The sequence below is a fragment of the Acomys minous genome (genome assembly GCF_964271855.1).
Source record: "Acomys minous genome assembly, chromosome: 4".
NCBI classification, from domain to species: Eukaryota; Metazoa; Chordata; class Mammalia; order Rodentia; family Muridae; genus Acomys; species Acomys minous.
In genome coordinates, this window is record NC_140486.1 from 117,480,192 (window position 1) to 117,504,035 (window position 23,844).

At 41.3% G+C, this 23,844-nt stretch overlaps 1 protein-coding gene across 3 annotated transcripts in view; it reads left to right on the forward strand.

Annotated features, from left to right (window-relative positions):
• The window catches only part of FARP2 (FERM, ARH/RhoGEF and pleckstrin domain protein 2), a 100,693-nt gene that overhangs the window by 25,805 nt on the left and 51,044 nt on the right, over window positions 1-23,844 (forward strand). For all 3 annotated transcript variants that reach the window (XM_084778619.1, XM_084778621.1, XM_084778620.1), the window contains exons 3-5: window positions 16,904-17,008; window positions 17,738-17,780; window positions 20,162-20,240. In XM_084778619.1, coding sequence (XP_084634745.1) covers window positions 16,904-17,008; window positions 17,738-17,780; window positions 20,162-20,240 — 227 coding nt within the window. The remainder of the gene's footprint in view (window positions 1-16,903; window positions 17,009-17,737; window positions 17,781-20,161; window positions 20,241-23,844) is intronic.

A 23,844-nucleotide genomic window follows, 5' to 3' on the forward strand; every position in this document is an offset into this window, starting at 1 on the left:
CCACAGTGAGTTGGGTCCTCCTACATCAATCATCAATCAAGAAAATACACCAAGTCTGGAGAGATGGCTCAGAGGTTAAGAGCACTTCTGCTGGCTGTTCTTCCAGAGGTCCTGAGTTCAATTCCCAGAAACCACGTAGTGGCTCATAACCATCTATAATGAGACCTGGTGCCCTCTTCTGGCATGTAAGCAGAATCCTGTATACATAATAGATAAATAAATCTTTAAAAAACAAATAAATGAATGAAAATATACCACAGGCTTTTCCACAAGCCAATCTGGTGGGCTTACTTTCTCAGTTGAGGCCAGAAGAGGCTGTCGACTCTCCTGGGAGGAATTCAAATTCTCAACCTTGATGTCAGGGCTGGGAATCAAATATACTACTACTAACCCATCTCTCCAGCCTCCATAGCAGATGAAGCAAATGTCCATTTCCTTTTAGGGCCAGTGAGCTATCTTAGCAGGTAAGGATATGTGCTGCCAGTAATGGCAACCTTGAGTTCAGTCACTAGGGCCCACACGGTGGAAGGAGACAACTGAACTCTCTTGAGTTGTCTTTTGACTTACACACACACACACACTGTGGCACCTGTGTGTGTGCACACAAAGTAAATAAATTAATTAATTAGTTAATTAAAAAGTTTTCTTGGGGTGGTGGCTCATTTCTTTAATCCCAGCACTCGGAAGGGCAGAAACAGGTGGATCTCTATGAGTTTGAGGCCAGCATGGTCTACAGAGCAAGTTCTAGGACAGTCAAAGCTAGCCTGGTCTACAGAGTTATAGAAAAGCCAAGGCTACACAGAGAAACCCTGTGTCAAAAAACAAAAAAAAAAAAGAAAGAAAGAAAGTATTCTTGGTTTTATAACTGTCTTAGTTAGGGCTTTATTGCTGTGAAGAGACACCATGACCATGGCAATAAAGGAAAATACTTAATTGGAGCTGGCTTACAGTTTCAGAGATTTAGTCCATTATCATCATAGTGAGAAGTATGGCAACTTGGTGCTGGAGATGGAGCTGAGTGTTCTACAACCTGGTCTGTAGGCAGCAAGGAGACTGTGTGCCACACACTGGATGTGGCTTGAGCATGGGAGACCTCATAGCCCACCCTCACAGCAACACACTTCCTCCAAAAAGGCCATATGTCCTGCTGGTGCCACTCCCTGTGGGCCAAGCATTTAAACACATGGGTCTATGGGGGCCATTCCTATTCAAACCACTCCAATAACATTATTAGTGTCAGGGGTGTGCTCTCTCATGGCATGCCACTCAAGTTGGGCCAGTCATTGATCAGCTGGGTCAAAGGTTTTGTGTGTGGGTTGGTGTCCACCTCCCGCCACTGAAAGTCTCACCTGGCTACAGGAGGTGGCCACGTCAGGCTCCATATCCCCGACTGCTAGGCGTCTCAGTCTTATTTTTTTTAACATAAAATAGTAGAAATTCCTTAAGTATAATTATGTATGTAAATTTTAAGCAAAAGATTGCTATTATATGTAAATCTTAAAGTATAAAGTTGAACTTGTAATTGTCTTTTGTAACTTGTAATTTTAAAAGGCCTGGCAGTAGTGGTGGATGCCTTTAATCCCAGCACTCTGGAGGCAGAGGCAGGTGTAGTTCAAGGCCAGCCTGTTCTACAGAACAAGTTCCAGGACAGCTAAGGCTACACAGAGAAACCCTGCCTCGAAAACCCAAAAATAAATAAATAAATATAATCTTAGTAACTTTATATTATAAAGTCTTGCTTAGAACATAGTATCTTAAAATAAACTTTACTTCTTATCTACTTAAAGAATTCACATTTAGAGATAGTTAGGACTGTCATCATAATGGCTTATCATGGTTGTCAACTTGACTACCTTTGGAAGCAACTAAAACCCTAGTAGCCGTGAAGGATACCTGTGAAGGATTTTCATGCACTCTAAATCTGAATTGTTTGAAGTAAAAAAAAAACCCACGTTGAGTCTGGGCCATACCCTCTAATGGCAGACTACAAAAAAGGACATGGGAGAGGGAAGCATTTTCTTTATGCCTGCTTGCCCTCACTCTTGCTGACTTGCTGCTGAGGCTTTTCCTTCACTGTTATTAGAACCTACTTCTTCAGGATTCCAACACAGACTAATGACCAGCTGAGACATCCAGTGCAAACAGCCTTTTGTACTGAATAAATAATTAACTGGATTCTTGGCCTTTCCATTTGAAGATGCCACTGTTGGGCTAGCTGGATCACAGTTTGTAAGCTGCTCTTAGTAGATCCCCGTCCCCCTATGTGTGTGTGTTCATTTTATCAGTTCTGTTACTCTAAAGAAACTTAATACAGGGCTATTTGTAGGAACATTGGTGGGAGTTTGTTTACAAAGCATGTGGTAGGTACATAACTGAAGAAAATGTCTCTCTAATCTTCAGCTTATTGGCAAAAAGTCCTCAGAGAGGAATGGAGCCATACAAGTCCATCCTCTTTGCCTCATAGGATGTTGACAGACCCAGGCTTAGGGAGATCTTGCAGATAGTCACATCTGTTGTGAGTACAACTACTATGTCGTGCCTGAAAGTCAGCATTCCACACTGTTCCTATTTTCCCCATTTCCTCTGCCCCTTACATTCTTTCCATTCCTTCTTCCTTGATTTTCCTTCAGTCTTGGATAGGTGTTGTAAATATCCCATTTATGGATGGCATTCAGCAGTTATTTAACTCTTGTACTTTGACCAGTTTTGAATCTCTACAGTTACTTCTGACCATTGCAAAAAGGAGCTTCTCTCACCAACTCTGACAGCAACACTATTCTGTGGGCATAAGCATAGTTACTTAGAAGGCTATTTGACAAGCACAAAATTCCTAGTTAGGAAGACAACAGCAGTGGCCTCTGCACTAGTTTCTATGACCTCCCTAGCCACTGGCTTTTGACTAGATTTAAAATACTAAGTGTGAGTTTCCTCCTGTGGAGTGGGCAGAAAATCCAGTTAGAAACTAGTTGGAGCCAGGCAGTGGTGGCGCATGCTTTTAATCCCAAAACTTGGGAGGCAGAGGCAGGTAGATTTCTGTGACTTTGAAACCAGCCTGGTCAACAGAGTGAGTTCCAAGACAGCCAAAACTACACAGAGAAACCCTGTCTCAAAAAACCCAAGAGGAGGAGAAGGAGTTGGTTGTACTCATAACAGTTTGCCATTATTGTACCGCTGGATTATTCCTCTTGCTTGGTCAGTTTATATTGCTGAACATACTATTGACAGCTGAGTAAAACTTCATCCTCCACAGCACCTTCCAGGACTAGGAGAATTGGCCAGTCCAGTTCTAGCTTGACTTCTCTATGGTATGAGATCAAGGCCTATAGGATCTTCAGTAGAAGAGCTTACCAACTAGTTCTAGTAGGCAACCATGAGCCGTGACAATTGTTGGAGGCCTTAGGGGTCTCCCTAGCCACCAAATTAGAGGGAAGTAGCCAGTTCCTGGTACCAGAATACTCATTTAATAACCTATCTTCTGTGAGCAGCTTTATCCACCCACACAGGATATCTCTGTTCAAACTATTTTTAAAACTTTGCCTTTGATTAGCTTACTGAATAAAATAACTCTTATGTTATACAATGAACATTTGTGTCCTCTAAAAATAATGTTGACACTGTTATTGAAGATGGGGACTTATGAGGTAATCAGAACACCAGGGTGGAACTGCATAGAGAGAATCCATGCCTGTGTAAGAAGAGGTTGCCTCCCATCTCTGCTCCTTAGGTGAGGCTACAAAAAGACATCCATCTTTGAACCAGGAAGGAAGGCGTTCCCCTCATACAGTATGTCTACTTCAGCCTTGGCGTTACATTTTCAGCCTCCAGAACCACGAGGCAAATTAGATAAATTACACAGCTTGTGTGATAGATTTGTCACAACCTGAGCTAAGCCATCTTTCCACTCAGTTTTTAAAGATAATTAACCTAGCCTCCACGTTTTTTGTTTGGTTTTTGATTTTTTTTTTTTTTTTTTTTTTTTTGGTTTTTGAAGACAGAATTTCTCTGTGTAACAGCTCTGGCTGTCCTGAAACTAGCTTTGCACACCAGGCTGGCTTATGAACTCACAGATATTGTCTCCATTGGGATTAAAGGCATGTACCACTATCGACAGGCTTCCTAGCTTGCACTCTTATCCAGAAATAAAGATTTCTTATCCAAATAACCCTCTTTTGTGACTCTCTCCCTTTCTAGATCTCTTGTCCCACCCTGTGCTGATTTTATGGTAGCAAATGCTTCAGTTTTATTTTTTATGATTTTATGGTAGCAAATGCTTCAGTTATATTTTTTATTATTTTTAATCTACGTTTCTTGTTTGTTTGTTGGGGTGTTGTTGTTGTTGTTGTTGTTGTTGTTGTTGTTGTTGTTGTTGAGACATGGTTTCTCTATTTAGCCTTGGCTGTCCGGGACTGTTGACCAGGCTGCAATGAAACTAATGGAGACCCACCTGCCTCTGCCTCTGCCTCTGCCTCTGCCTCTGCCTCCCCATAGTACTGAGATTACAGGCATGTGCCACCACATCCAGCTTTTTGTGAATATCTGTATATCATTGTTTGTGTTGAGTATCTGAGTACCTGCAGTGTTTCTCTTCAAAGCAAAAGACTGTTCAAGGGTTGTCTGTTTTATAGGAGGTTCTTACATTGGAATAAGCTGATTGTAACTTGGTTGAAATTTAGAACATGCTGTATGCATGGAGGCTGGTGTATGGACATCTATGGCTTGCATATGCTGTTCCCTGCCCGGTCATCTCTGCATCACCAAGCCAACCTTGGCCATGTTTAGACTTTGCTTTCATGCTCTCCTAACTTTTATCTGACAAGCAAGGCTTGGGTTTCAAGCCAAAGGTTATGCACTTTGCTGTCAGCCCGTGTTATTCAAGGATTCTACTGAAAATGCACTTGGCTTCTGGCCTCCCATCCTGCAGGTAACCATATCACCTGCTTTTACTGACTACAGGCTATGCTGCGGTTTAGATTTAGTTTTCTTATTTTACTCAAAAACACGCCCCCCTTTTCTTTTATTATTAAAATACTGAGTTTATTTCACATGTATGTTTTTGTCTTCCCACCACTTACATGTCTAACCATCACTATGACCATGTCCAATCATAATATCCCATATGTACTTAAAATCAATTCTGGAAATTTGAATGAGAATGGCCCCCATAAGCTTATGTATTTAAATATTTGGTCCCCAGTTGGCGGAACTGTTTGGGAAGGATTAGAAGATAGGGCTTTGTTGGAGGAGATGCCTCACTGAGGGCAGGTTTTGAGCATTCAAAAGACTCTTGGCATTCCAAGTCTCCCTCTGTCTGTCTCATGGTATGTATATATGTGTGTGTGTGTGTATGTGTATATATATATATACACACACACGTATGTATGTGTGTCTATGCGTGTGCGCACACGTATGTATATGTGTCTATGCATATATATATGCAAAAGACATGCATACAAAATAAAAAATAGATCTTAAAAGAATAAAATAATTTAAAAGTAATTTTTCTCTTTATTGTGCCACATAATACTCTTTTTATTGAAGGTGATTTTCTGTTTTTCAGGAAACCATTGATAGTTTAAGAATTTGATAGGAGTATTTGGTTACTCTTACTTTATCTGTGTGGTTTGAAATGGGTCCCCATGCTGCAGTGAGTGGTAGAAATGAGCAGGGCCCTAGCAGGGTGAGGTGGTGGAGTACACCAATGGGAAGGGTCTGTTTCCATGTACCATGTGCTCATAAGTCAGGACCCACTTCTATTAATAAAGAAGAAATAAGGGAATTGCATAATGCCAGTTTCCTTTAGAGAGTATTATGGAAACCAAACTGCCTTTGCTTTTTCTCTGGGTAGAAATATAAGAAATAAAGGAAAGTCCTATGTTAATTGTCCAGATACTAAATATCAATTAATAGGTTATTTTTCTGTTTTCCTGTGTATGATATATGCTGTATGCACATGTGCTGAGAAAGCAAGGTTGTAGTAAAACTGATGGGTAAATCCTTCTTGATATGCCCTTATTCTTGCTTAGGGGGCAGATTTTAGCAATTTCTTTTACGATTGGGACAGTAGTTCACTATCTGCACTTCTGTTCATGCCCCAAACTCTACAAGTCCACTGGTTTCTCCACCAAGAAGCTTATCTCAGGTTCTGTGCTTTAGGCCTGTTGCTTCACTTGTGAGAGCCACTGACAGGCAAGTTTTTGTTGTGCTGATAAGCTTGGGAGTGCAAGTCAGTACCCAGAGACCCTCTATGAAGCTGCTCTCACACACTGTACACACTCCTGGTTGTACAGAGCTTCTACTCCTGTTACATTGCTATAGTTGTGCTAGTAACGACTTGGAGCTTGCAGGAGTGCCACAGGACTTTGCTTTTTCTGCCTCATATTTGGGCCCTCTTTCCAAGCTAAAAATATTAAGGTTGCCTAGTTTAAGGGTAGTTAATAATGGTCTAATTAGGAGAAAGACACTATACTACTAGGACCTTAAACTGGGATATGTAACAGAAATAACCTAACTAGTTATAACATTAGCTCAAAGCCAGAGAGAAGGAGCAAGTGCTAAGAAATACAGGAACAGGAGTGGTACTGAGCAGCTGCCCCTTAGAGCTGGAGCAAAGAAAACTCAGTGAAGTAACAAACTTGGAAAGGCTTCCTTCCCCGAAGCTGAGGGTCAGACTGCTGGACGATGATGAAGTTCATTGCTGTCAGTGGAACAGATTAGGAGGCAGGGATGGAGTCCAGTGAAGTTCATGGGATAGTGGATGTTCACTGGCCACCCTGAGGACAGCAGGCAGTTCTTGAAGTCTTCTCCTCACTGCCCTGCCCCAACACCACAAAGTATGGCTGAGGAACATGGATCTGGGGTTGAGAGGCAGCAAAGAAATAATTGTCTCACTGATATTAATAGGTTTTGATTGGCGTCTTCAGTTACACTGTTTCCTTGAATGCTTTAGGATAACTATTGTCTAAACATCTAAAATATTGAGTCCATGTACCATGACGGAGAGTAATTTGTGTCTATGGATTTCTTTGACTTTGATGTCTGTCTCTTTTGTTTGCTTGGTTGTTTTTGTCAAATTGGGTCTCCTAATTTAACCTAGGCTGGTCTGAAACATCAGAGTCCTCCTGTCCTGTTTCCTGAGTGCTGAGATTATAGGTATGCACCAGTACCTCTGTCTTAAGTCCATCTCTTTTGTCTTAAGAATGTAGAAGCCATGGAGTCAGCCCGTTTTCTCAGTGATGCAGATGCTTTCAGCAGAGTCAGCAGCACCCATTCACATCCTCCAGGGATGTATGAGGACCTAAGACTTGGAGTTGCAAGCTGTGAACTGAAGACCGCTGTCCACATTGCTGATGACCTTTCAGTGAATCTAGAATGAATAAAACTACAGTTGCCTGTCAGCACTCAAGCTTATTTCAGTTGTGCCATATAACATGTTATAAAAGGCAATTTGAGGATGTCCTAAATCTGAGACAAGAAACAAGTACTAAGTAATGAAGCTAATAGTACAGATACAGATTTTGTCACAGGAGCAACTTGGCTTGAACTGTAAATGGGTGCATGAGGCAAACAGGCTAGAGGACAAAACAAGCTGTTTGCAGAAGAATTTTCCCACAGATCTGAGACAAAGGATAAAGAAGTACTTTGTTAGCTGAGCTTTTGTGACCATTTCTATCTAGACAGCATCTTTAATGGCACTTTTGTAGATGTAGACTTTAAACAATATACTTTATGTCTAAGCTTGGAGAAGGGCCTTACTTGAATGCCATGACCAGCTAAAATGATGAAACATTGAGCAAAGTGCTTGGCTTTTTACCCTGCAGTTCTCATATTGTATTCTGATTTGGGTGGCTGTATTGTCGAGTGGGATGACGTTGTGACACCAGGTTTCTCTTCCGTCTGTCTGTGGAGGGCATCAATTCTTCTGTCAGTGGGTGGACAGCCTTCTCATGTTATCTCATGGAGAGTCTTGTTTTACCTGATCATTGCTTTGGGGACAGGCAGTTGCTCTGTAACTAAAATTGAATTTATTCATTTTAAAGAACAGGAAGTAAATTTTTTCTTTGTGTGTATGTGTGTGGGGGGGTTGTTTTGGTTTGGTTTGTTTCAGTTTGGTTTTGGTTTTTCGAGACAGAGTTTCTCTGTGTAGCCCTGACTGTCCTGGAACTCTCTTTGTAGACCAGGCTGCCCTTGAACTCACAGAATTTCACTTGCCTCTGTCTCCCAGAGTACTGGAATTGAAGGCATATGCCACCACACCCGACTAGAAATTAAGTTTTTAATATAGAATATGTGAGAGGTTATAAATGGGGGCTGAAGAGATGGCCCATTGGATGTAAAAGTACTTGCCATGTGGATCATAATCATGCATAATTCCAGTTCCATTATGGAGTTCTCTTTCTAACTCCCGTCAGTACCAGGTACACACATGTTGCATACACATGCTAAAAGAAATCTAATAACCATTTATATACATAAAATTTTTTAAATTAAAATACATTATGATAAAGATATTTTTTATGTTTTATGTTTTTTCCTAATGCTGGAGTAATCCAGGGCTTTGCACATAGTAGGCAAGCATTCTATCACCGAAACATATCTCCAGCAACTGCTGTGCATATATGTACGCAGGAGGAAGAAATTATTAAGTGTTTTTTTGAGTAAATGCAGCCATTATAAATCAAGGGAATCTCAATCCCGTCTGTTGTCTTATCCTCACTGAAAAGACAGGTGCATCCTTGAGGACCTGTCCCATGTGCATTATTACCCCAGGAAGGGTGTACATCCTTAGTGTGTGTGTTAATACATGTTTTCTGGCCATGACCCATGCTGTTGTCTGTGTGAAATTGGTATACATTGGTTTTTGGCTTGGAAACCTGTCGCTTGCATGGTACAGAACCTGTTATTTCATTAAATGTCCACAAAACCCTTTAGGCTGTCTTAGTTAGGATTTCTATGGCAGTGATAAAAGGCCATGACTAAAAGTAATTTGGGGAAGAAAGGGTTTATTTTTATTTTTCTTACACTCACATCGCAGTCCATCACTGAAGGAAGTTAGGACAGGAGCTCAAGGTAGGAACCTGGAAGCAGAAACTGAAGCAGAGGCCATGGCTTGCTCCCCATGGCTCGCACTTACACAACCTCTCCATGTCAGTTGTTAATGATTAATCAAGAAAATGTTCCACGCTTACCCACAGACCTTCCCAAATGGCTCTAACGCGTGTCAAGATGACAGAAAACTAACCAGCAACAGGATAAGAATAGCATGTAGCTGAGTGGTAGTGGCACACCTTTAATCCCAGCCCTCTGGACACAGAGGCAGGTGGATCTCTGTGAGTTTGAGGCCATCCTGGTCTACAGAGTGAACTCCAGGACAACCATGGCTAAACAGAGAAACCCTGTTTCAAAAAACAAAACAAAAAGCATTTAATGATCAAACAAAGAAAACCAAGGCTTAAAATAACCATCCAGCAGGCACCAGGACTCTAGCCTCAAAGCCTGTATCATCAGTAGACAGTGAAACTTGCCCTTGCTGCTAAACGCAGGGGCCAGACAATGCCTGGGGAGCACCCTGGGATCAGAGTTTACAAGCTCTCAGGAAGGGCAGTTGCTGGTACAATTTGGAGATGACCGGCAGCAGCACACCCACGAAGTCAAAGGACTAGAGATTCTACTTCATTTGTTTCTAATTGTATCTGAACCAAAACATATAGTAATGACAGAGTATCTCCCATAAAGGCTAATTTGTTGAAGACGTGGTCCTCAGCTGATGGCAATACAGAAAGGTGATTTGATTATGAGAGTCCCTATTTCTCAGTGGACTAGTTCATTAGCTGTTTGTGTTACTTGGAAATGGAACCTGGTTGTAGGAAGTTGGGTGGCTAGGGGCATATCTTGTTCCTGTGCCTTCCTTTATCATTTTCTGTCTCCTGTGAGCCACTTTGGTCCACCATGTGCTTTCTATCAAATGTTCTACCTCACCGTGCACAGACCCAGAAACAACAGTGGCAAATGACCATTTCTAAAACCTCTGAAAATCTGAGCCCAGAGTAAAACGTGTTTTTTTTTTCCTCTAACATTGTATTCTGGAGAGACGTCCATATGTATGCAGAGTGGCCTTGGTCTTTTTACTATGCCAGCACATCTGGGATGAGTGTTCAGGTGTTGTCAGCCAGTCCTCTGCTGACTGATGTTTAAAGTTGGTATTAGAAATAGTTTATAACTAACACTGCTTCCATCATGATTTTGTACTTGTAAAGCATGTCTAAGGAGTGGACATTTTAAGTAATGGTGCAGATGCTTGCATTTGTTGGATAGTACCAACCTGGGCCCCACTAGTGGTTGATGTTACTCCTAGCTGCATCCCATGAGCATGCTTGTTGTCCAGCATTCTCCAACACAGTGTTCTTTGAGACTCAAGCTTTGCCAATCATGTAGACCAGGCACAGGGAGTGATGATAGCTGTAATGTTCATTCACATATATCTAATTCTGAGCCCATTAATTCTCTTTATATGTTTAAGCTCTCTGTCCTTGGTGGTGTGGTGGTCATTGTCATCACTTTTGTCCTCTCTTCCTCCTCCTCCTCCTCCTCTTCCTCCTCTCCTTCTGCTGTATCTCCTTCCTCCTCCTTCTCTTTCCTTTTTCTTTTCCAGGTACAAAGGTTCAAACCCAGGGCCTTCGGCATGCTAGACAAGCACTGTCCCTCTGGTTATACCCTGTTGGCTACTGTTGCATCTCCCTTGGGAAAATATCTACCTGGGGCCTCTATCCTTTTTGCTGTTGTTATTGTTTGGTTTGGTGTGTCTTGTTCTAGAGCTATGTGAGTTGCTTATATATTTTTGAATGGTAGCTTCTTGTTACATATGTTTGTTTGCATCTATTTTCTCACATCAACATGCTGATTTTCCTTTTGGTTCATAATTTCCTCTGCTGTGCAGAAGTTTTCCATATGGTGTATTCCCACTTCTCTGTTTTGCTTTTGGAATGATACCCAAATAAATTGAGGCCAGTGTTAAGTAGCCTTTTCTCTGTGTTTATTTTAAAGGGTTTTTTTTGTTGTGTTTTGTTTTTGGGAGCAATTGTGAGTCAGAGTCTCAATATGAACCGTTCGCTGGCCTGAAACTCACTCTAAACCATGCTAGTCTTGAACTTGTGGTAATCATCTTGCCTCTACCTCCTACATACCAGTTTTAAAAGTGTGTACCTGGCATCACCCTGGGCTTTGATTCTAGAAGTTTTATGGTTTTAAGTCAGATATGTGATGTTAGGTAAGGGCCCAATGTCTTTCTTCAGCGTGGGGTTATTCAGTTTTCCCAGTAACATTTATTAAAGAGTTTATTATTTCCTGTTGTGTCTCCTTGAAAAAAGTTAGTTGAAGCTGGGCACGGTGGCGCACGCCTGTAATCCAGCACTCATGGAGGCAGAAGCAGGTGGATCACTATCAGTTTGAAGCCTCCAAACCCTGGCTCGAAAAAAAAAAATTAAAAAAAGAAAAAGAAAAAGTTAGTTGACTCAGTTGCTTGTTTTTACTCTGGGCTCTCTGTACATCACTGGTTTTGTTTATAGCTTAATGGCCATACCATAGTGCTTTGTTCAATATGGCTTTATAATGCATTTAAAACCAAGAAATATGGTATACCTAACTTTGTTTTTATTTGCAAGATTATTTGGGTAATGTGAGATGTTTTGTGTTTAGACACAAATTTTGGGTTTTTTTTCTATTTATATGACAGAATCCATTAGGTATTAGGTTGACTCTGTAAGGCCCAGTTATATGTTGACCACAAGAAATGTGCCATTTAGATTCAGAGGTGCTTACAAGCTGAAGTGTGGCATGCCACGAAAATGTTTAGAAGAAACAAAAGAGGCTATACTTATCAGAAAAAGCCGACAGTCCATAGATACAAAGGAAGTCATTTATGATGCTAGGGGAAGGGAGGTCAGTTCAATCTGAAAGTGTAACTACATATACATATACCCAACGTGAGAGCACCTGCCTCCAAAGCATGAGAAAGGAGGAAGCTGAGCACAGGACTACAGCTGGAGACTTCTAGACCCTACCTCCAAGAGTAGAGAGAGAATCGGTCAAGAAGCACCAGACATGAACAGCGTTATAGAGTCAGCGAACTTGTTCTAAGATAGCTCACTTTTTTGTTTTTGAAAATGTAGTTGTTTCTTCCAGTCTGTTCTCAAATTATAGTTAATTGTATAAGAATATTGGTGTGGGAAAGATTAAGCTTTGTCTCAGGTGGAAGCAGTCTTGGCGGGCTTTACCCTTGGGGCACACCATGAATACCTTGTGAGAGACTGTTTGGAGCCTTCCTGGGCTTGGAATTCAGGAAGCCTACCTAGGAACCCCACCGTGGCTATTGTTTTCCTAATTGACCCTCGAAGGGAGAAGGGACCGCCCTTTGCATATGACTGGAAAGGTGGGGGAGAGAAAAACAAGAGGTAGAAGGAGAGAAGAAGAAGGCGTGGAGAGAGAGGAAAGGACCGGACCAGCTCGTGGGACTGAGACACCTAAGGACCCGTCCTGCCGAACGGATTCCAGGAGGTTTTAATCTTCTGTCCCTTTAACCTTTTTTTCCTTCTTGTATATGCTAGTTGGGTTGTATAATAAAGTTTAATTGTTAATAAACTGAGCCAACATATTGGCTTTTGTGTAATAATTTCCCCCTGGTCATGTAACTGAATTCAACTTTTTATTTTAAGACAAGGTTTTTCTGTGGCAGTACTCATCTGGGTTCCATTTGACCTGAAGGTGTATTTCCTATAGCTTACAAGAATTCTTTTAAGTTCATAAAGGGAGATAAAAGTTTAGACATGTTAGCATCACCATTGTTTACAATCTGCAGTGACACAAAGGCAGTAGACATACAGCATAGCAGAGGCTTGGGGAAAAATATGTTAAAAGCATGACTACTCTTTGAGGTGAGCTTAGGAAGACAGAAGACTTGTGGGTGTTTTTGACATATGTGGAGCAGTACCTTGGGGACAGAAACCTCCTGTAAAGCAGAAGGCAAAAGCCACTTTAGCATCAGTACACATCGTGAAAGATGTCTGTCAGAAGACTGGATGTATATAAATCTAGCACCATGAGAAATATTTTAAGTAAAAGACAAACCCAAGGAAATTGATATGATAGAGAATCATATAAAGGAATGTTTTACCATAGATTAATAAATCATAGCTCCATTGATTAGTGTCAACGCTCTGAACAGTCTCAGTGTGGGCACTGCACAGCCGAATTTACCGATCCAGGGCACCACTGCTGCCCGTTGGCCTGTATAGCTGCACTTCTACATGCAGAGACCACTGAGCACTCATAAGCTCTGCTCACCTGTGGCACCAGCAGCAGTCAGTCAGCAGGATAGGAAGGGTAGTCCCACTGTGCCACGCCTCCTCCGCCCTTCTACCACCTGCTCCTCACTGAGCAATTCTCTTGTTGGCTCCCATGTCCGGAACTTTTGGCCTGGAATTTCTGCCTAACTCTGGATTTTGTGCTCCACCTTGGTATGCTAGATATAGTGGGGCTTTCTCTAACCTGCCAGCAGTACAAATAATGACATGGAGACTTGATATAATTTAAAGCTTAGTCCTTTAGTTGGGACATATTTTCAGCTATTGTTTAAACTTGGCCCAACTATTCCTGCCTACCACTTGCCACGTGGCTATCTCCGCTCTGCTTTGGACCGTGTCTGTTCCCCTCTGTGTCTGCTCTTGAGCCTCCTGTTGTGTTTGCCTTATTCTCCCACTGCCCCTGCCTGTCTCGGAAGTTCTGCTGTCCACTTCTGTAGGAGGCTAATTAACAGTTCAACAATTTTTCCTAGCCCCTCTAGCTTCCAGTACAATGGACACAGAAAGTCTGTGATTTCTTCAACAAGCTTAAAGCATTGGAGTTGGGCAGATGTCAACCCTTTAAGCTATTTAGCTATCTCTCAGCTACACAACCCATACGTCATCCTTTCTGAGCTGGATCCAAGCTTAAATTCCAAGCTTTGGCATTTTTTTTTTTTTTAATTTAAAAAATCAACTTTAAATTGGGCAAAGTAAGGTTTACACAACAGGGGCAGGTGTACTTGAGAAAGTGCTTGTCAAGGCAGCAACCAGATAGCACTAGTCCAACCCCAACACACTTCCTGCTCCAGCTCTTGGCTGGCAGTTCATTATTACAGCCAGTCCGTGGGAAGCTGCCTGACCTCTAAGTATCTGAGCAGGATTTACGAATGTAAGGCTGGTGATGAGCCATAGAAACGTCAATACAAAATCCTGCCAGCACTTAGCTCTCTAACAGTACAGAATTAACAATTGAAAATACAGAGGCACGCCTTCATGCAGTGTAAAGGAAAGTTACTCCAACACCTGGATCTCTAGTTTTAAAGCCATACTGGTCCACGTGGCAAGTTCCAGGCCAACCAGGGCTACATAACGAGACCTTGTCTTCAAAAGACAAGAACAAAATGGAGTCAGGTGGGGAGGCACACACCTTTAATCCCAGCACTCAAGATGCACAGACATAGAGGTCTCTGTGAGTTTGAGGCCTGGCAGGTCTGTGTAGAGCAACATAGTGAGCTCTTGCCGCCCCTCCCTGCAACGGATATTTATAAACCTACTCTGCAATCTTTGTCTTTGAAGGTATCTGATGTACTTTCCCCCCCCACTATGTGCTTTCTTGTTATTAGAAATTTCAGGGTTTTTTTTTTTTCTTCAAAGAATTTTTCTCATAAGAGCGTACCACTGTGGTTACACAGAGATTTTGCTAGGCAGACTTCAAGGAGCAAGGTGGCTTTGGAACACTGAAGACTTGCCTTCCCCTACTTGTATATTTTTATGAAGAAAAGATTGTTCATGCCACTTGATCCAGCATCTCAAGAATAAAGAAATAAAGCCTTGCTTCTTAACTGCCTCTATCTAGTGCAGTAATGATAATTTTCTTAAATATTTGGTGTGCTGCCTTCAAATTTATTATCTATCAGTTTATAAGTGGGATTTGTATTATAAGACAGAATCATATTACATGGGCTGTGTAAACATAGAGACCTTTTATTTTCCTCTTACCTAGTCTTTATCCTTTGGACTTTATTCCATAGTATATAAAGAGTTCTTTATGATTATATTATTACTTATTTGAGTTGTTTGTTTGAGCCAAGCTGTCTAGAGCCCAGGCTTAGCTAGGAACTCCGCTTGTATACCAGGCTAGCCTCAGACTGAACAGTTTTCCTGGCTCAGCCTCTCCAGGTGCTAAGATAATGGCCATGAGCCATCACACCTTGCTTCTGTTTCTCATTTGGCCAGTCCTATCTTGAATATATTCTTGTGTAATTAGCTTTGTGCAGTTTATAAAAATGTCTGTGGAAAGTTCTAGAAGTGGCTTGTTAGACTAGATAAACATATATTAAACTTGGAAAATTATGTTCAGATTTCCTCCTCAAGGGTCACACACAGGAATTTAAAATATTACAGATGGGTTTTGTTGTTTGTTTGCTTGTTTTTGAGGCTTACCTTATACCCCTGTCTTGTTTGGAACTCACTGTGTTGAACAGGTTGCCTCCAACTCATAGAAGTCTGGCTGCCTCTGTTTCCTGAGTACTGGGACACCCATGCTCCCCACACCCCCAGGTTTTTTAAAAATAGGGCCAGCAAGTTAGCCTTGAGTCTGATAACCTAAGTTCGCTCCCTGGAACCCACAGAAGCCATGTATCGGTGAAAAGATAAACTCAACTCCACAGAGTTGTCCTCTGACATCTATATGCAGCAGCACCATGATATATGCAACATCTCTCCCCCTCAAAAATAATTTTTTAAACCCCTACCCAGATCTAGCCAATGGACAAGACATTCTCCACAGTTGAGTGGAGACTGGGGTCTGACTTTCTCACATACTCTGGTGCCTCATATTTGACCATGTCCCCTGGAGGGGGACACCTGGTGGCACTCAGAGGAAGGATAGCAGGTTACCAAGAAGAGACTTGATACCCTATGAGCGTATAAAGGGGGAGGAGGTCCTCCTCAGGCACAGTCATAGGGCAGGGGAGTAAGGGGAAAATGGGAGGGAGGGAAGAATGGGAGCATACAAGGGATGGGATAACCATTGAGATGTAACAAGAATAAATTAATTTTAAAAAAGAAATAAAAAATATTTTTTAAAGAAAATTACAGTCTCCTCAGTACTAGGTGGAAGTGCCTCACAGACATTTCTTCCTGTCCTCTATGATAGATGAAATATCAGTTTTAGTTTATCCTGGCACTAATTCATTAACCACTAAGCACCATTTGTTCTTCTTTCTCAACTTATGCCTGGGTAGAAGATAAATTATATTAATTATGACTCTACAACATTATAATTTGTTCAACATCTCTCTATTCAAAAGGTTTTCAGGCAGGCAGTGTTGGCACACGCCTTTAATCTCAGCACCAGGGAGGCCAGCGGATCTCTGGGCTTGTTAGCCCAGAGTGAGTTCTAAAGAGTGGTCTACAGAGGAGTTCCAGGATAGCCAGGGCTACACAACATGTAGACATACAGTCAAATAGTATGTCTCAATTACTCAATAGAACCCCATAGAAATAGATTTTGGAACTCTGCTTTTTATTGATAAATTATTTGATAAAATGTTAACAGAAACTATAAATGGTTGCTGTGGTCTACAATTACAAAGAAATATGACTAAACACACTAAGAATATAATATAGAGCTTTTGTATATTTATTATGTTATTAGTTTCTAAGCACAAGATCTATTTATTTGCTATGTCATAGTTTGTGAATCTTATACACATGAAAGCAAAATGAAGCAAAAAATTCAATAGAACAATAAAACTTTACATGAAACATAATTTTATGCCAGTTTTGATAAACCTTTGTTGTTCTCAATACAGTCAGTGAGTTTTTTCTCACCTGTCTCCTTGCAGCCTAAGAGTGATGGACAGGTCTTACTGAGGCAAGTATGGAAGCATTTAAATCTGATTGAATGTGACTACTTTGGTCTGGAGTTTAAGAACGTCCAATCCTATTGGGTATGTGCTTTTGATTTGCTTTTGAAAACTAGGTCTTACTGTGGTGTAGAGTAATTATGGTGTCAACAGTGTACAGAAAGCCTTTTAGGTCATGCTATAATGTTGTAGACAAGATGTTTGATCACACCTTATTCTTAGCAAAACTGTGCTATTAAAGTACTTGATTTTCACTTTTGGGCAGCATACATGTCTTTAAGCCTAAATACATATCCTTCCTAAACTCATTCCACCCATTAGTAGCTATGCCAAGGAAACATTCAGAGTTCCCATGGCAACCACTGATGACCCCTGCTAGATCTGAATCATGTTGCACGTCGATTTTGAGCAAAGTGGACTGATTTTGCATCCTTTTACCTATTAAAAAAAACTGTTTTAAAAAGTATGGCTTTTATTATTTATAGATGTGAATGTTTTAAAAACTAAAAACTACATCAGCCCTTTAGATCAGAGAGTGTGTCATTGCTCTGTTAGAACAGCAGGCATCTTCCACTCAGCAGCATCTCATGATTCATTGTATGCTGGTTCTGTTAGAAACTGTAGCATTATACAGATTAATGTAGCGTTATATAGATTACAGTGAGCCAGCTTCGCAAAGCTGAACTTCCTGTCCAGTTTATTATGATATGAGTACATGTAAAAGGACAATAGAATAAAATCTCTCTTAATTATTTTTATTTTGTAGCATACTTACTAAATAAAGTATTTAATAGTTTTATTTTTCCTCTTTAGATTTGGCTTGAACCTATGAAGCCCATCATTAGGCAAGTACAAAGTAAGTACCTTACTAACTTTTAAAAAACCTTACTCATTCAAGGTGCCTTGTTCTGGAATCTTAAATTGTAGGTGTGTTCTCAGGCATTGTCACTGCTCTGTATAGATGTAATAGTCACAGTGGATAAACTTGAAGTTACTTTGCTAGTTGGTTTTAAACTATAATAAACATGGATAAGATTACAAGATTTAATTCAAATCACCCTAAATAACTTGCCTTAAATGTGAAAGTCATAGGATTTGTTGCTTGGTATCTAAATTTTGGGTCAGTATGTTGTGGGGGCAGGTGGAAGAAGTTTCTCTCTAGGTTGTGAGAAGAGGTTATGCCTCTTTTTTTTATTTTTCTTTTTTCTTTTTCAAGACAGGGTCTTGGCTTTTTGGGGGGTTTTGGGGTGTCTTTTTTTCAAGACAGGGTTTCTCTGTGTAGCCTTGGCTGCCTTGGCCTCACTTTGTAGACAAGGCTGGTCTCCAACTCACAGTGATACACCTACCTCTGCCTCCCAAGTGCTGGGATTAAACGCATGTGCCAGCACTGCCTGGCTTTTTTTTTTTTAATTAATTTATTTTTATTTTATGTGAGTTGGTGTTTTGCTTATATGTGTGTCTGTGAGAAAATGTTGGATCCCCTAGAACTAGAGTTGCAGACAGTTGTGAGCTGTCGTGTGGGTGCTGGGAATTGAACCCTGGATCTTTGGAAGAGCAGTCCATGCTCTGAAGCCATCTCTCCAGCTCCCACAGTGCCTCTTTCAAGAAAAAATTTTGGAGGTCTAGAGAAATGGCTTTTGCAGGACCCAGGTTTGGTTTCTAGTGCCCTCTTGGCAGTTTATAACTGCCTGCAACGCTGGTGCCAAGAGACCTGACACTGTTTCCTGGCCTCCAGGGGCACCAGGTAGGCATATTGGGTATACACAGGCAAGCACTTCTACACTTGACAAAACAAACTTATTGGTTTGGTGATTTTTTTTGTTGTCTTTTGGTTAGGGAGAGGGAGCAGGTTCCTTCCACATATTCCAGGCTGCCCTGTACTCATGATCCTCCTGCATCAGCCTCCCCCGCAAGTGACATGAGTACAAGCTTGTACTGTCATGCACAGCATCGACTACTCCTTCTTTTAGAAATTACATTAAGGGAAAAAGGATACATAGAAATTACTATTGTCACTTGCTTCTTGTCCTGTAAAAACTATACAGCATGGTGTTATATTTCACTGGCACAGACATCAGGTTTGAGATGCTGCTGCCTTTGTAGGAGTCAGCTTGTTCTAATTCAGTGAGTGCTGATGACATTTCTCTCTCGTGTGTGTGTGTATGTGTGTGTGTGTGTGTGTGTGTGTGTGTGTGTAGTATGTCTATAGAATGAGTAGTAATTACTGCAGTATAATGGTATAAAGCATCTTAATACAATTTATTCTAAAATTTAAACAGGTCCCCCTTGTAGCTCAAACTAGTCTTGAACTCATGGTGCTTCTGCTTCAGCTTCCTAAGTGCTGGGATGCCCACCACTCCTGCCCTGCATTCATTGTTGACATTGCTTTTGTTTTTCGGGACAGAGTCTTATTCCATTGCCCAGACCAACCTCAGACTTACTGTGTAGCCTAGGATTGCTTCAAATGCACAGCAACCCTACAGCCTCTGCCTCCCCAGTGCTGGGATTACATCCATGAGCTGCCACATCTGGCTATAATTTTATTTTATTTTTTGAGAAAGATCTCATGTAGTCCAGGCTGGCCTCAGATTTGCTGTGTATCCAAGGATGACCTTAACTCCTGGTTCTTCTGCCTCTACCTTTTTAGTGCTGGGATTACAGGCATGTGCGCCACACCTGGTTTTTCTGGTCTTGGGGATGGAACCCAGTGCCTAAACACACACACTACCAACTCACTATATCCTCTCCCCCCCCCTCCACTTTTTTGGAGGTAGGATCTTACTATGTAACTCTAGAACTTGATTTGTAGACCAGGATGGCCTTGAACTAACAGAGATCACCATGCCTGGCATTAATTTAAAAGTTTTAATGTGTAATTTTCCACCTACTAAAGAATGTTCCTGAATAATTCCTGTTTAAATCAAAGTACTGGAATTCCTGAGCCAGGCATGGTAGCACAAGCCTTTAATCCCAGCACTCAGGAGGCAGAGGCAGACGGATCGCTGTGAGTTCAAGGCCAGTCTGGTCTACAGAGCAAATCTAGGACAACCAAGGCTAAACAGAGAAACCGTATCTCTGAGAAGCAAAGAGTGGGGGCAGGGGAGAGATTCCCCAGTACATGTTATTGATAGTTAAGGACTCATAAATTTGTAAATAGAAGTTTCTTTACTATTTTATTATAGAAAAAATATGGAGATTGACCTTATCTGTGAAATTTTATTTATTTTATCTTTACAGAGCCAAAGAATGCAGTGCTTCGCCTGGCAGTAAAATTTTTCCCACCTGACCCTGGTCAGTTGCAAGAAGAGTACACAAGGTAAAGCAGCCCCACTAATCAGGGACATTTGTCATTCATCTGCCATGAGTGACTAGGAAAGAATGAGGCTGCAGTCCTACTTAGTTGTCACTGAGTGTGGTTGAACTGTATTTTTACTACATTTTTAATTGTATGTATTTATTTATTGTGAGAAATACTATGCTATGCTACTTTAGTGATATAATTTTTTGACCCCACCCCTAGTGATATATGAAATTTATGAATATTTACGAAAACATTTCTTGCATTTAAGGAGATTGAACTTTTGTTGGACCTTACATGATACACCTTGAGATCACAAAAGGTTTAACTTTGTTTTAGTTAGGATTTTTATTGCTGTGGAAAAACATCATGACCAAAAGCAATTTGGGGAGGAAAGTGTTCGTTTCATCTTACAACTCTCAGGTCACAATCCATCACTGAGGGAAGTCAGGGTAGGAACTCAGGGCAGAAACGTGTAGACAGGAACTGAAGTGGAGGACTGCTGCTTACTGGTGTGCTTCTCATGGCTTGCTCAACCTGTTTTGCAACCCCTTGCCCTTTGGATGGTCCCACCTACATTAATCATTAATCAAGAAGTGCACCACAGGCTTGTTGACAGTTCATTCTGGTGGGGGCATTTTCTCAGTTGAGGTTCCTTCTTCCCAAATGACTCTAGTCTGTGTCAGACTGCCAAACCAAACCAAACCAACCAACCAACCAACCACAACTGACATATCCTATTCCTACTGTGTATTCATAAGTTTAACCTGCCTTAAAGAGGACATCATAACAACGAACCTTACCTTGGATTTCCCATGCAATCAGCTTTTACAACCTAAGCTAATTAATGGCTTCAGTTTTAAGTTATGTACTCTCCCGTGCCCCAGACTCAGAATAATGTATGTGTCTATTTGTGTGTTGTGGTAACTATTGCTAAAAGCATCCAACAGGTCAGAAGCAGCCTTATGAAATGAGTATTCACCAAAAATGTTGGCAACAGGAGATGGATATTGTTGTCTGAGTGAGCTGGGTTGGTAAAATGACTCCCTTTGTAGAACTCCATTAAAGATTTCTGTAAGGAATCCCTTGTATCTTTCCTGTGCTGTGCTTTTGTGACTCAGCCCACAGGGTCTTCAATGGGTACCTGTGAGGGGGCAGACAAGTGGGGGACAGGAGGCATAAAGAAATGAGGGCAAGTCTGGATTATGATCAAGCCCCATTTATTGAAAATTTTCATAGCTTTTATAGGCGCGGAGGCAGGGAAGCAGGCTATCTCAGGATGCAAGGAATTCCAAGCAGGTCACAACCTTCTGCCACACCGAATATTTTTGCTATCTTTATCTAATCTAACTGCTAAACTACAACAGGGTGGCTCCATCTAAATCTTATCTTTAGTCTAACTGCCAAACCATGACAGGGTCAGCTGGTTTCTGGTAAATGACAAACTGCTGGAGAAATCTAGGCTCTGACAAGATGGCTGAACATTGGCCATATGGCCTACCGTCCCCAACACTTTGTTAGTTCTTTGTTAGTGGACAGACAGACCAACATAAGGGACAGTCAGACATTAAACAGCATCCAAGCAGGCACCAATATATACAAGAACAGATCACCACAGATAGGCCAGCAACCACAAGTACAGACAGATAGGAGACACAAGGAAAAAAGGGCTAGCCTTGGTCAAATTAATACAAAACGAAGTGCTTTGTTTCATTCCTTAAGGTAGCAGTGACACATTTTGTTGCCTCTGAGGTTATCTTTAGTGCAGTAACCACGCCCCCACACACACATGAATGAATGAGACACTTGGGATGACTCAGTGTGGGTAAAGGTCCTGCTGCCAAGCCTGCTGACCTGAATTCAATCCCCAGAGCCCACATGGTGGATGAAGAGAAGCAATTTCCAGAAGTTGTCCTCTACCTTTCACATGCATGTTGTATGCCTCATTCCCAAATAAATAAATGAGCTAGGATATGAATAAATACTCATGAATATGTTTAGAAGAAGCATCTCAGCAGATGATTCTTACACAGACACAAATATGAAGTAGAACTTAGAGAAAACCTTATGCTAGACTAGAAAATAAAACTTGGAATGTTAGGAGAATCTGTCTCTATCGTTCTCTTTCTGAGACAAGGTCTCTGTGTAGCTCTGGCCATCCTGGAACTATCTCTGTAGACCAGGCTGGCCCTGAACTCAGAGAACATCTTCCTTTGCCTCCCGAGTGCTGGGATTAAAGGTGTGCACCATCACCAGGCTTAGAACAATTTCAAACCAGCATTCTCTGGGTATCTCAGATTTAATGCATATGAATAAAACTTGCCAAAACTCTACTCATATAAATAAGTATCAACAAAAACCTACATAAGTGGGAGGTGTACACCATGTGATAGTCCTTGTGAATAGTGGAATGGAATTAGCAGGGAATGAGGACATTTCCATTGCTTCTCTAGTTAGAGGTTGCTTTTCTGCAGAAATCACTGGCAGAATGTTAATAGTAGTTCTTTAGATAGTAAAGGTTAGGAAATTTCTTTGCTTTTAATGCTTATGTGTATTGATTTTTATAATGAGAAATAAAGCAGCTGGGCACCGTGGCACATACCTGTAATGCCAGCACTCAGAGAGGCAGAGGCAGTAGTCATCTCTGAGTTCAAGGCCAGCCTGGTCTACAGAGTGAGTTCTAGGACAGCTCAGGCTACACAGAGAAACCCTGTCTTGAAAAAACTGATGGTGGTGGTGGTGGTGATGATGATGATAATGATGCAGTAACTTTAAAATTAGGTTCAAGCCAGGCATAATGGCTCATGCCTTTAATCCTAACAGAGACAGATAGGTCCCTGAGTTTAAGGCCAATGCTTTGGTGTACAAAGCAAGTTCCAGGGCAGCCAGGTCTATACAGAGAAACCTGTCTGGAAAAACCAAAGTAAGATAATAAAATAGGCTCAAAACCCTGGCTCAGACACAGATGAAAGAGAATAAGATACTATCATTGTACACAAAATAACTTCTAAGTCCTGACTGGACCAGATTCATGAAAGAGTCACAGCGAACCCCTCTTAAAGGCTCTGTAGCTCAAGGGACAGCCAGAAACTCATAGAGCGTCAGGTGCAAAGTAGGAGAATGATACGAACTCAGCTTCTTGCTCTTAGGTTGATGAAGAGACTGAACTAGAGAGCAAAGCACTGGTACTGTGAGTGAACAGGAAACACACCTTGGTAATTTGTAGAGCTCTAAGAAACACCATGGGGCCCCTTTTTGAAGGGGAATAACTTCTAAATCATATTCTCCAATTTAGGATCATGGATCTAAGTATTAGGGGTGAAGTTGGTTTGGGGCAGTCTGTTTTATTTTTGTGTTATGGTTGTGGGAAGAGGTTCTTATGGTTATGGCTGACCTTTAGCTCACTGTGTAGCTGAGGAAGGCCCTGGTTTCCTCATCCTCTGCTTCCACTTTGGCCACACAGCCTGTTTGCATGTTGCTAGAGATGGAACCCAGGGCTTCATGTACTTGGTAAGCACCCTACCAACACCTCAGCCCTAGGAAATCCAGTATTTCCCCCTTATTTTCATTCAGAAGGTCTTTTTCCCCCTTTGATTTATTAAAATTGTATCTGTGGCAAAAG